This window comes from Rhagoletis zephyria, unplaced genomic scaffold (assembly GCF_001687245.7).
Source record: "Rhagoletis zephyria isolate East Lansing unplaced genomic scaffold, Rhagoletis_zephyria_1.1 Rzeph_scaffold_00634, whole genome shotgun sequence".
NCBI classification, from domain to species: domain Eukaryota; kingdom Metazoa; phylum Arthropoda; class Insecta; order Diptera; family Tephritidae; genus Rhagoletis; species Rhagoletis zephyria.
Genome location: NW_016157718.1, coordinates 90,736 through 104,474, shown reverse-complemented (window position 1 = coordinate 104,474; position 13,739 = coordinate 90,736). Strand labels below are relative to the sequence as shown.

The 13,739-nt window shown below is 36.5% G+C and overlaps 1 protein-coding gene across 1 annotated transcript in view; it reads right to left on the bottom strand.

The window, feature by feature from the left end:
* Positions 1–13,739, bottom strand: part of LOC108360818 (uncharacterized) — a gene marked incomplete at its 3' end in the record, with an annotated part of 103,129 nt that overhangs the window by 6,450 nt on the left and 82,940 nt on the right. Inside the window, exons 4-6 of the mRNA XM_017613259.1 lie at positions 12,199–12,307; positions 11,312–11,417; positions 4,180–4,296 (exon numbers count right to left, since the gene is read on the bottom strand). Coding sequence (XP_017468748.1) covers positions 4,180–4,296; positions 11,312–11,417; positions 12,199–12,307 — 332 coding nt within the window. The remainder of the gene's footprint in view (positions 1–4,179; positions 4,297–11,311; positions 11,418–12,198; positions 12,308–13,739) is intronic.

The window sequence follows — 13,739 nt, the reverse complement described above, 5'->3', positions numbered from 1 at the left end:
GTAGAACGTGCAATATCGCAATTTCTTTAGATTGGCTATAAGTTGAAAATGGCGTATGAGTGATATTTGAATATTTACTTGTACTCTTGCGGAGTACTTAATTCCAATGTTTAGTACATTCATGTTTTCTCCTTCTTCTTATTTGGCGCTGTTACCGCCTAAGCGATTTTTATCGAGTTCAACAAAGCACGTCAGTCGTTTCTCTTCTTTGCCAACTGACGCCAATTTAAAAATCCAAGTGAAGCCAAGTTCTTCTCCTTTAGGTCTTTCCATCTCAGTGGGGGCGGCCTCCCTCTTCCTATGTTTCGAGTTGATCCTATTCTAGCGGGTCTTTTCCAAGATTTGGCGTATTGTGAATACCTGATCTATGGTGGCTTTTTCAGGCCTAAAGCCACACTGATAAGGTCCAATCGGCTCGTTGACGGTGGGCTTCAGTCTTTCGCGCAATTCTTAGAAGGCTGATTGCCCGGTATTTGGCACGTATGGCGGGATCGCCTTTCTTGTAGATTGGGCAGAGTACAGTTAAATTCCAGTCGTCGGGCATGCGTTCATTTGACCATATTCTGCATACGAGCTGATGCATGCACCTCATCAGCTCCTCGCCGCCGTACTTGAATACCTCGGCTGGCAGGCCGTCAGCTCCAGCAGCTTTGCTGTTTTTCAGCCGCGTAATCGCTATTCGTACCTCGTCATAGTCAGGNAGCTTTGTTGTTTTTCAGCCGCGTAATCGCTATTCGTACCTCGTCATAGTCAGGCGGGAAGACAGCTACTCCATCGTCTCCGCCTGGGGACTCGGGCTCGTCTTCTTCACTACTTTCAGCGCTGCTACCATTCAGTAGGTTGTAAAAGTGTTCCCTCTACAATTTATGTATATTCTGGACATCGGACACTGGGTCACAATTGTTGTTCTCACAGGAGTTCGCCCCGCTCTTGAAACCTTCCGTAAATCGCCTAACCCTCTGGTAGAATTTTCGGGCGTTCTTCCTGTCGGCCAGCATCTCAAGCTCTTCGCACTCACGTATTTCGGCCTCTCTCTTCTTATTGCGGCAAATACGTCTCGCTTCCTTCTTCACTTCCCTATAACGGTCCTACATAGCTCGCGTTGCGCCCGATCGCAGTGTGGCCCTATAAGCGGCGTATTTTTTCTCTGCGGCTTCTTAACATTCCTCATCGTACCAGTTGTTCTTTCCGGCTCGCTGAAATCCAACTACTTCTTCAGCGGCGGTACTTAATGATCGAGAAATGTGGTTCCACTGGTCGCGTATGTCGGATTGTTGAAGAGTGCTCTCAGAGAGCAGGTGTGTGAGTCGAGTGGCGAATAAATTGGCCGTCTGTTGTGATTGCAGCTTTTCGACGTTAAGCTTTCCTTGCATTGTTGGGCGCACATTTTTTGCTGCACAGAGGCGGGTGCGTATCTTGGCTACAACAAGATAGTGGTCCGAGTCGATGTTTGGCCCTCTGAGTGTACGTACGTCTAAAACGCTATCACAACCTAGTACTACATATTACCATGTTTCGGGGTCCGGCGAAATCGATCAGCCTCAGTTCGTTATCAGACGTTTCGTCGTGGAGGCTGAATTTTCCGACAGTGGCGCCAAAGATCCCTTCCTTGCCCACCTTGGCATTAAAATCGCCAAGCACGATTTTGACATCGTGTCGGGGGCAGCGCTCATATGTACGCTTCAAGCGCCCATAGAAGAGATCCTTGGACGCCTCATCCTTCTCTTCCGTCGGGGCATGGGCGCAGATGAGCGAGATGTTGAAGAATCTAGCTTTGATGCGGATTGTGGCTAGACGTTCGTCCACCGGGGTGAACGCCAGTACTCGGCGACGGAGTCTCTCTCCTACCACGAATCCAACACCGAATTTGCGCTCCTTTACGTGGCAACTGTAGTAGACGTCGCAAGGCTTCACGCTTACTTTACCTTGCCCCGTCCATCGCATTTCTTGGATGGCGGTGATGTCAGCCTTTGTCTTCCCGAGGACATCAACCAGCCGGGCAGAGGCGCCTTTTCCATTAAGGGTCCGGATATTCCAGGAGCATACCCTTAAATCATAGTCCTTTATACGTTTTCCGGGGTCGTCATCAAAAAAGGGGGTCTCATCCGAGGCTGTTTGTTCTTTTTCATTGGGCGGGGTTTTAACGTGGCGTGGTTTTAACCCAGCGCACGCGAAGTTCAGTTTCTCACTTTAGCTCGCTGCCAAACGGGTGTTTGGTTGCTACCCAGAGGATACGTGGATATAAATATCCGGATATTGTGAGCTGCGATTTGAACCGTACGCACAAGAATTTCTTCTGGCCACTCCCAGGTGAATGGCAGTCAAAAGTTTTCCACTTCTGCACACGGAACCATCCTCCACACTTGTGCAATGGCCAACGCGAAAATTCTTATCAGGCACTGCGTAGCAAAGCGCACATTTTCCAGTTATTTTATGTTGTATATCGTACTTATGTGTATCTACAGCATTATGCTCAAAAATCCTTTCACTGCTCTACTTGGCACAAGTAAATATTCTAGCAAGTGTTAACCAAATTATTTCCAAAATTAGGATTATGACGCTAAGTGCGTTCAAGTGTCACGAGTGAAGAAATAATCAAATAAATTAATGCAACACTCGCTTGCTTGAGTACCCGGGTAAAGTTTATGTCATTGGCGGTACCATCCTCCTGCTCTCCTGTTGATAAATTGTGGCATCTCGGAAATTCGCGACTGCAGCAAATGCGTCGTAAGCCATCCTAAGCTGAACTAATGCGAACACTCAACGAGTTTTCACTCTTATAGGAATAAGTATTTTTGTACTTAAATATGTACATATGTATTTAAACGTGTGCTTTATACCTGGCTAGCCGTAAATACATGAGAAATACTGCCACGCATTCGTATATACATATATATGAAAGGATAAAGCTACTCACACATACATATGCAGGTCCTGCTAAATAGTAGTACCATTATATATGTCACCTGTGAAAGATTCATACTTCAAATGGGATTCTAGTTTTCCTCATTCTTTTATACTTTATTTTACGAGAACGTTCTCTTATTTTTCCTTTTTTTATTTTTCACTGTTTGCTGTTTTCTTTTGGCCACAAGTCGCATCATCTTTTATTTAACTTTTACAATGCAGTTCGGTGCCCGCACGGTGGATATTTTCAAAGAAAGGAAATGCCCAGCAGCACCACTGTGATACGTGACGAACAAAGGTAGCCATGGCGCACCGTGCAGGTTAACTTAATATAACGGTATTCATACACACAGTGACTCAAAAAAGTGACAACGTTTTGATTATTTTTCTTTTTTAAATATTCATAATATTTTTCGAGTTACTTAAAACCAAATAAATTACAGTTTCACACTTAATAAAATTTTTTTTTGAATACTCAAACAATGTTTAACAAAATTTCAACTTTTGAATCTGAATCTTTGGAAAAATTTTTTTTTTTTTTGGGGACGGATTTTTGCACTTTTTCCATATAAGCATGAATTTCTTACGAAATAAAATGAGGAGACCATTTGCAACAAAATTTCAAAAAATCAACGCCACTTGTTATATAAAAAAAATCGCATAAGTAGTTTCCAAATATAATTCTCTAAAATTAAGAAAATTATTTGGCCGGTTAAAACTAGCACTTCATCACACTGGGTTATAAAACTGCATACTCAGAAATGTTTTAAATATTCAGATTAAAAATTTGAAATTTTTATCAAAATTTTTAGAATTTTCATAAATTTTGTATAAGGTTAGAAACTGTTATTAATATGATTTTGGTTGGACAGTATCTATTTTTATAGAGAAAAAAAAATAAAAAAATAAAAAACTTCCTCGAAAAACATTACGCATATTAAAAATATAAAAATTAACACGTGGTCCCATGTTTGAGATACTGTGTGTATGTGCATATATTTATATTATTTGTATACATATGAACATGTGTCATTGCATACTTTTGTGAAGTCATGAATATTTTAGCGTCGCCTAAGAGCATTGGAGCTCTGCATTTTTTACTTCCATTTTCATTGATTTTTTGTTCCCATCGGCTTTAGACTTTCTTTCTACTTACAATACATTGTATGTAGCATTAAAGTTTTGAGCCCAACTCTTTATGTCGTTAGGTATTTTGTTTTTTGTTATTTTATTTTTATTCTCTTTTCGTATTCAGTTTCCTTTGTCACTTACCTTCGACAGCTTCTCTTCAGTCTTTGCGATAATAGTCTCAAAAGACTCCCTGTGTGTGAAAATTTTCCGACTTTGAACTTTACGATGAAAGGATTTATCGAGCATTGGACGTGACACCTGCAATGAAAATGTGAAAAAAAAAAATATTGTTAAAAATTAATTAGGTTGCTTTGTAAAAATAAGCAACAGGAAAAAATGTTGTGGCTAAAAACTGATTACTCCCAGCAGTCAGTTATTTTTGCAGCTTCAGAGTAATTATGAATGTTATAAAGCCAAGTTTCTTTTTACAACCTACAAACACTTGTTGCATGCTTAACTGCCGCTGCTGACAGACACAACAACAAATTTCTTCTTTTTTTAAGCTTTTCGTTTACGCGTAGTAGAAGTTTACGGGTTAGACGATTTCTTGGCCTCTGTTATATTGCGATTGTTTCAGCTTTCAACCACGATTACGAAAGGGAAAGAGAAGCTTCCTCTATGGCGCTTAAATTTAGCATTCTCGCAAAACTACTGCGGCTATATAGAGTAACGTTGAGTATAATATTGAGCTCAGTTCAAACTGGGTAGGACCTTTCGACGCCGTTGGAAACCACTCGAGGTTTTAGACAAAGCGATTCACTCAATCAATCTGATGCGCTGGAAAGCATAATAAGAGCTGTCAATTTAAAGTGCGCTTCTGCTGGGAAATGCGCGCAGTATTTTCCAGTTCAGAAAAGTAAGCGAAAGAAGTTGGTCTAGCTGTAAAAGGGGACAAGCCAAAGTACCTTCTGGAAACACATAAAACGTTTCTCGCGTTTTGGGACACACGTCACTGCTGGCAGCTATAACTTTGAAGTAGTGAAGGATTTTGTCTGACCAGGCAAGGTCTATGGTCCATTTTCACCGGATCACGGCAGCTACGACAGTGGTCGTTTGACTGCAAACCCATTCGAGCAGCCAAAAGTGCAACCACATTCAAAAAATTGCAGTGTAGTAAGCTTCTTCCTTAAATTACTCCTAAATTCTATGATCTATGGTTTGCTCCAAAGCAACACTGTTGTTCCAGTATTTCTGCTTTATTTTTTTTATTTAGTTTATTTATAACCGACTTCAAAAAAGGCTATTAATTTTTTTCTGTATGTTACCGCATAACTTTGGGCCACGTAATCCAATTTCGATAGTTTTTCAAGGAAAAGGTTGTTCCTCAAAGGTGGTTCCCATACTCTTCTTCTTCTTCTTCCCATACTAATTTCATTTAAATCCGATCGTTGGATCATAAAGATCCTAAATTGGTACCAGTTGCGTTTTTTACTTAAAAATTACTTGTTTTATATCCAGTATATACTATATAAGTATATTTTTGTTTTTCGGCCAATATTCCCTTCAAGTTGTTTTACTTTTACATCTTCTACGTAAATCTTCATTTATTTTATTGTTACAGCTTGCAGCTGTAAGTTCATGTTACTTTTGTTTTCACTACGCCTGCTTAAGCTCTTAAAGCTCAATATGAACTATTTTATAGTAGGAAAATAACGAAGCAACAGGTGATGGGCCTTATTTTATAATTAGCAATAGTGTGGAGAAATTTTCAACCGCAATTGAAGCGAACTTTAAGTGTCGCTATGTACAGGCAAGTGCCTACATAAACAAGAAAAACAAGTATTTACTTGCTCCCCACAAGCGCCGAAGGTATAGAGAGTGCATATATGTATATTAGGGCGGATCGATTTGTGGGGTCCCAAAAAAATTAACAGAGGAACATTGCGATTATGATTTTTTCGGTAATTTCAATCGTTTTTGCCCAAGAAACTATAGGTCTAAAATAAATTTCGAGCCAGCGATTTTTTCTATGTAGTTTTTTTTTCGCTGAATATTTTAGGCTTTTTAAAAATGGAAATTGCATGATGAAAAAGTCAAATTTCGTGGAATTTCGCAACAATGTTGTCGATTTTCGGAAAAAAGGCGTTAAAATCCAAAAAAAAAAAGTTCGGAAGGGCCTTCTGGCAGCCCTCAAAAGAAAAAATTAATGCCAGAAATGGATTCCTCGAGCCCAAAAACCCCCAGATACACATTTGGGCTAGATTTCAATACAGCTGTTTCAACAGGTGAGTCACTTTTTGAAAAAAAAAAAACTATATAGAAAAATTGCTGGCTCTAAATTCATTTTAGACCTATGGTTTCTTGGGCAAAAATGCTTGAAATTACCCAAATAACCATAACCGCGATTTGCTTTTGATGCAAAAAATTTGATCCGCCCTAATATATATGTATTTTCACATATATACATATGTAAGTATATATATGTATGTACCCTGCAGTGAAACCCCAAACTAGTTAGGAAAAATACTAGTTTACAACTAGAATTTCCTGACTGACACCGAACTAGTTCGAAAATGCCCAGACATGTACCAAGTACAAAACGATTTTTTCATGCCCAAGTTTGTTTGACTTCGTCAGTTTAATAGAGTAAAGTACACAAAATATTATAACTTTTATTTGGGTATATTGTAAACCATTAAAGCGAGTACATATTCAATTATACCGGACTTGTTAAATAACGATTATTAATCATAATGATTACTGATTAAAGCATGTTTTTTTGGATAACCGTTTAATGATAATTAATATCAATATTAGCACCTTAATTAAATAAAAATCTTTAATTAATTAATTCATTTTAATTATATGATTATTTTGTTATTACACGATTAATATAACTATTTGATTAATTTCAATTATCAATCAACAAGCCAAACTATGGACAAAAATTAGGAATATTTAATAACGGCATGAAATATTTATTTATTTTATACTTATCCAAATCTCAAGTTTTAAGCGTCAATTATTACTTTCATTTAATTTTAAGAAGAAAGAACTGCTCAAGTAGCACACTGGTGCATAAATTGGTGTAGATTTACGAATTTCGGTATAAATCTGATTAATTGCACCAAAATTCACAAATTTACACCAAGTTATACACCAGTGTGCTACTTGAGTGAATTGTGCAGGTAAATCTAAGACTGCTAAATAAAAATGTGTAATATTTTAAAGTGTACGCAATCGAAAATAATTTTATTGTATATTCAGGAATTCATTTTATTTTTGACTCCCAAAGAAGTGGTTTCAGTCCATAATTGAACTAGTATTTTTCTGTCTATTTTGAACTAGTATGAGACTGGTATATTTCTGAGAAAAATCTGACAATTGCCATCTCGTAGGACATCCCCATGTTAAATATACCAGTGGATTGCATGGAAAAAAGGTAGTCGGCTGACTAGTCGGGCATGCGGTTCATACTAGTTGTGAGGTAGTTTACAACTAGTACATTTGACTACAGGGTATATACGTGAATGGAAGCGCTTGTGACCACTTTTTCATGCACATAGCTGGCAGCGCTAAAAAATACAGCTAATGTATGTGCACATTGCACAGTTACTTGTTTAGCAAAAACAATCAAATGTATACACATAAGTACATATGTACATATGTACAGTGGCGGATGTAGGATTTTACTAAGGGGTGATTTTAGATTTTTAAATTTAAGACCTATCTGGTTTCAGGATAGTTTTCAAAAACTATCTACAAATATCTTTCGGACGTAGGTATAGATTGTTCGCAATCTTAAGACCGAGAATTTGATGGAGCTCCAGCGATTAACAATAAATTACGAGGAACCCAAGCGCAGGTACATACAATTAGATTTTTTCTTGCCATTTATGTGCACTGTACTCCACATATCGAGCCCTAACCGCCAAAATGACGTAAGCGACATTTTTTTCAAAATCTTCTTTTTGATGCAGAAATGCATCTAGATGCTCTAGGAATATTTCTGCATCAAAAACAAAATTTTGAAAAAAATGTCGCTTAAATTATTTTGGCGGTTAGGGCTCAATATGTAGTTTTAACTGAGCTAAAAATGCAGCTTGTGATGTAAATAGCTGGCATCAATAATGCGTTGCGGACTATTGCAGCGTTTTTTCAAAAATAAAATCGAAGAAAAAAATTAAATAATGGTACGAGCAGTATTAACGTACATTGAACTTTAGCCAGAAATCTTCGAAGCTCTTTAAGAGATGACAGTATGAAAAAACGCCAAATCAGCAACACAAACTTCCCAGTAACTGGCCGCAATCGCTACTTTGGAAATTTAAATATCTTGTAAAATAATGCAGTCGGTACACTCCATCGTTTTGCCTTCCAGTAAATAATTGCAATCAGAAACGCAAGATTTTTCCGAGGCTATGGAATTGGCGGAAGATGATGTGCATGAATTTGAAGACAAGCGACAAAAGCCAGTTTCAAGAAACTTTCGGAAATGTGAGCGAAGTATGCAAAGAATACGACCTCGATATCAAGAAACCACGCATCAGCAAATGCTATAGAAATAGTTTTTTCTCCCGAATATCAGTACAGCTTCGATAAATGTAAGAAACCTTATGAATTTTACTAAAGTGTTCTGAGTTATTCAGAAAATAAATTTTTATTGGACGCTAAAATGTAGAGCAGACGAACGGATGGTCGGAATTTCCAAATCGCGCATTTGACCGAATGGGAGAGAGGCGGGGAGTTAAATCACCCCATAACTCCGTCACTGTATATTTATTTATATATGTGCGTATACATAAAATTTTATATGTACATTCATCTGTAGTCATTCGCTTATTAAAAATCATATTAAGCTGTAGGAAATTTTTTCCCGTCAGTTAAAAAAGTTGTTACCATGACTATCATTGTTGCTGTTGTTATTGTAGACCAAAACATACAAGTTTTCCTGTAGGCGGTACATTCACAAAATCACATATCCTGCAGGGCAACTTTATCAATTAATTTTCTGTTATTATTATTGAGGCGTAACTTTTAGCAATTTTATTTAGCTGTGTATCACGATTTGCTGTTTCCATTTTTCACAACAAACACATTGTGGTACAAAGCCGAATAACATTATTAAAAAGAAAATGCTATTACGCCACAATAACAACAACAGAAATTAGTTTAGGATGAGCCTGCCTAAAACTGTACAATAATTGTAATTAATGGAATTACATAGAAACAACCACCCTGCCACCTTATGTTGGTAGGTTGAGTAAGGAGAAGGTGTATGGTTAGCTCAGGGGTTAGTGTTTCTGAAGTCAAGAGAAAAAAGTTTTATGAGGAGAGTTGGTGTTCTTAGGGTTGCCAACATTTTCTAGGGTATTTCTAGTACTTTTTTCAAAAAAAAAATCAGAAAAAATATATTACACTTGAAATGTTATGTATACATCTTTTCTTTCTTATGCATTTTTTTTTATAAAAAATATATTTCTTAGCAGTTTTGGCAGTTTTTAGGAATTAAGAATAAGAATTTAAGCTCTCGGAAATACTTTACTACAAGCGTGGACAATTGCTGGCCTATGCCGGTGGCATCGACATCATTCGTAACAAAAAACGCCAAGTCTGGTCTGCCGTTTGCAGGTTGGATGCGGAAACAAAGCGAATGGGGCTGGTCTTGTTGTCAAAAGATCATTAGAGAATTCCTTTTATTTGGGAGCAGCTCTATCACTCTAACGGGGATAATAATATCAGCATAGAAATCGCAGAATAACCCTTTGCAAGGCGTGCTACTTCGGGTTGAGTAGGCAAGCTAAATAAGTTACTTAGTATGCTGTTGTTGTTTTTGGCTACCTACTTAAATTTTCGTATAATTTCCCGAAAGACGCTTATGCAAATTATTAATGATTCGAGCACACTTTATCATATGCAACTCAGTCGGGTTAAACCGGGGCACACCGCTACTAAAAATTCAATACAAACATTTCTCTGTCAAATGCAGATATCTGCTTCTGCTTATATAAATATAAATCTGAATTCATTGAAATCAACTATCGAAATCCCCAATCGGCCTATGCCTATGCACATGGCATTTTGTACATATGTATGTACATGCATAAGTGTCACTTCTGACCAACTTAGTGAAGCGACCGCAGTTGCGGTTAGAATTTAGCTAATTAACCCAAATAAAGTGCTTTACAAACACAATTTAACATACGTACATACTAAAAAGCAGTATGTATGTACATAAAAATAGTTATGTACCCAGGCAGCAAAGAAAGTTACGTTTTGCGACAGTTTGTTTTTTGTGCATTCTTAACGGAAAACGATATCGATTTTCCGTAATTTTGAGTATCAGCAAAACTTCCGAAAACCTCCCTGCTATTTAGTGTTATACAAAGAGGTCTTAACACAACGAAGGGATGGTGCGCCAAAGTGGGTTTTAACATTAACTCCTCCAAGACGACCAACGTCTCCTTTACCAAAAGCACAAATCATCCAGACATGAGGAGCATGACTCTGATTGGGTCGGAGTCAGTGTTTTCGCGGAGGTTAAGTATCTCGGTCTGATCCTAGATTCCAAAGTTCTGTGTGAACCTTAGGTTGATGCGACCATTTTCAAGGCTAAGAGGACACTGATGGTATGTAGCCCAAAGTTTCTGAGATGGATTTACAGTATAATAGTATCGTAATTACCTGTGGCTTGGGCTTCGAGAACTAGTTCATTTACGGTCTCTCACAAAATTTCAAAGTCCGTTGACAGCACTTGAAGTATTTTTCGACCTTGAGCCACTACAGAACAGGTAGTCAAGCATACTCTTCAGAATTTCGCTAGACATGGCTTCGGTAGAGGAAAAGAAATAAAGGAAAAGCCTACAGAAATAAAGGAAAAGCGAGGATGCCGCCTCCCTCTATAGTTGTTTTCGAGACAAAATTCGAAATAGAATTCAATGAAAAATCAAAGAGCATATTGCGACGTTTTACAACCACAGTTGCAAATTTTCGATAAATAGGTTTTGAATGCACACTTTGGTGGCAAAGTGTATCCGAAAAACGTTAAAAATTTTATTCCATTTTCATATATATGTAAGTTTACGAATATTTTACTTAATGGGTATTATATCTATGCCTGTTTGTACATTAGCGAATATGCGTCAGAGAAGTGCCTGCGGCAGCTGCAGTTGGTGGTAATATTATTTCAATGCAAACTATGCAAATGCTACTTAATGTCACGACCACACATGTTTTCCACAAAAGTTAAACCACTTTACAACTTTTTTCATAATATTTATATACATAAATACTACAGCCAACATTTGGTATGATTTTAATGCCTTTTTCTTACCTGACGCGAAAGCACGTTGGCCACATCGTTTGATGCCTGAGAATCGGTTTCGACCTCCTGTAGGAATGTTTCCCATGCTTGGAAAATTGCCTGATGGCAGGCGGGTCTGAGGAAGAGAACAACAATTTTATTGAGCTTAATTAAACTAGAAATATAGGTACATATGTTTAGTTATAGATCGTTCAAAAAAAAATTACCCGCAGCCTGGAATAATTCATTCTTGCGTATTTTTGGTTGGTGGATCGGAATCAGAGATGTGAGTTTAAAAGTAGATGTGTTTTGCTCTTCTAAACTCCATCTACATCGTTGTTCTTTCAACACAAATTTTGTTTGGAAAAATGTAATTGAAGGGCAGATAAATTTTAGAACCTACTTGAGAAAACGGGACTCAATGAAATTTAGTTTCTTCTTTAACTTTTTGAAGAATTTTATTCAGTAGCACAAATTAAGTAGCTCCTGAAGCATTTTCTTTTTGTAATTCTTACTTGCTAAAACACCAGAAAGGACTGAAATTTCAAGTTTTTTTTAAATTGGTTTTGGAAAATATTCACCAGTGGTGGATCCAGCGGGGGGGTTTTGGGGGTTAAACTACGTGTCGGTTAATTTGCGAACCCACGGGGGGGGGGGGGGTTTTAATATGGCGTCTGTGTATTAAAACACCCCCCGTTGGTCTGCCACTGACTGACTCGTACTGTTTTTACGGTTAGAAGAGAAAAACGAACCAACTTTCAAATATTCGTATTCACATATTCCGATTTTGCGATCTAAAATACGTTTGCGCTGTAAAATTTTTTTTTTAATAAATTTACATAAATCAACTCTCTTTGTTTAGAAAAGTTATAAAAAATATTAAACGATTATAATAAATAATGTATTTATATTCTCACCTTTCTTTGCGAAGTTCTGCATTCTTTTTACGAAAATTGGAGACTAAAGTTTGTAGGGCAGTTGCATGTTCCTCGTATAAATGGGAAAGGGTTTCGGTAAAATCAGATACTGCAAACAAACAAAATCAAAATTGAATTAGAAGTTGGCTAAACAAAAAAAAAATATAATAATTTAATAAAATCCTACTAATATTATAAAAAAATCAAAAACACGAAACAATCAATATGCTGACCATAGCATGGGCCAAAAATAGTAAAACTGCGTTTTTTGTTTTTCCTTCTGACATACAAATTTTTTTAAAAGGACTTTACAAAGTTATTTAAAAAATGCAGTTTAATGTAGAGCAGCAATATGGGTACCAAACGAAAGACAAAATTCCGTAGAATTAAAAAAAAAAAGTTTGCATCACAAGGTCAAATTGGTACTAAAAATTTCCTTTCAATTAATTTTATTTTTTCAAGCTAATAAAGTTAGAAGGCCGACATTCGAGGATGTGGTCGTTTGTATATTAATCCTTAACAGCTAATTATTTCAAAAATAAATATTTGAAAACTTTCAAGGATATTCAGGGATACAATTTTAAAATGACATGTTCCATACTTAAAAAATGTTCTCTTTTATTTTATGCTCATATTGGTATCCTATTTTCCACTGATTTTTTTTAAAGATTTTTTTTTTTTTACAATTAATAATATTCTTGTAATTTCAAAGTGGTTAAAAAAAATTCTGACGTACAGGACAAAAACGAAAAACGCAGTATTACTATTATATTTGTTGTCTATCACGCTAAAATGTCTGGAAGCATTTGAATACGATTTGGTAAACAAATAGACTATGACCTATATTATCATATAGGATATTTTTCGAAAGTTAAAATTAATAATTTAATGAGCTAAGTGAAGTCTTTATCACAACAATCTGGCCATCAAACGAAAAGGGTTAAAAAGGGCTTATTTCGGAAATAGAGGGTTGCCACCTGTTAAAAAAGCTTAAATCAATTTAATCAAGAATATAAGTGAAATATTTTAATATGGGTATCAAACGAGAGAGATTTAAAAAAGCTTTATTTCAAACATATCTTTGAAGAGAGCTGCTACCTTTTTTGGAAGAAGTTTTATCTATTTGGAAATAATTTTTGACGAGGAGTGACAGCAGTTTTGGAATTAAATTGGCAAGTGAAATGAAGTCCTAAACATATAATAAATGTGAAAATTTGTGAGCGAGTGTGTGAGTATGTTTGTTGACCTTAGTTTATATAAATTTTGACATAGAGATAGCTTAGGACCTGCCAACTGCTTAAAAAGTTAAATTATTCTATTCAACAATTTTATTGAGCTTCAGGCCGTTTTTATTGAAAAACTATTGTGAAAAAACAACAATAATTTATAACAAGTAAGAAAGTCTAAGTTCGGGCGGAGCCGAACATTAAATACCCGGCGCAAGTATTAAATATATGTTTTTTCACCCTTCCGAAACCTTCCGCTAGATGGTAAGCCGAGGTGTATCAATTTTGAGTAAATTAGCGTCCTTCAATTTCGAA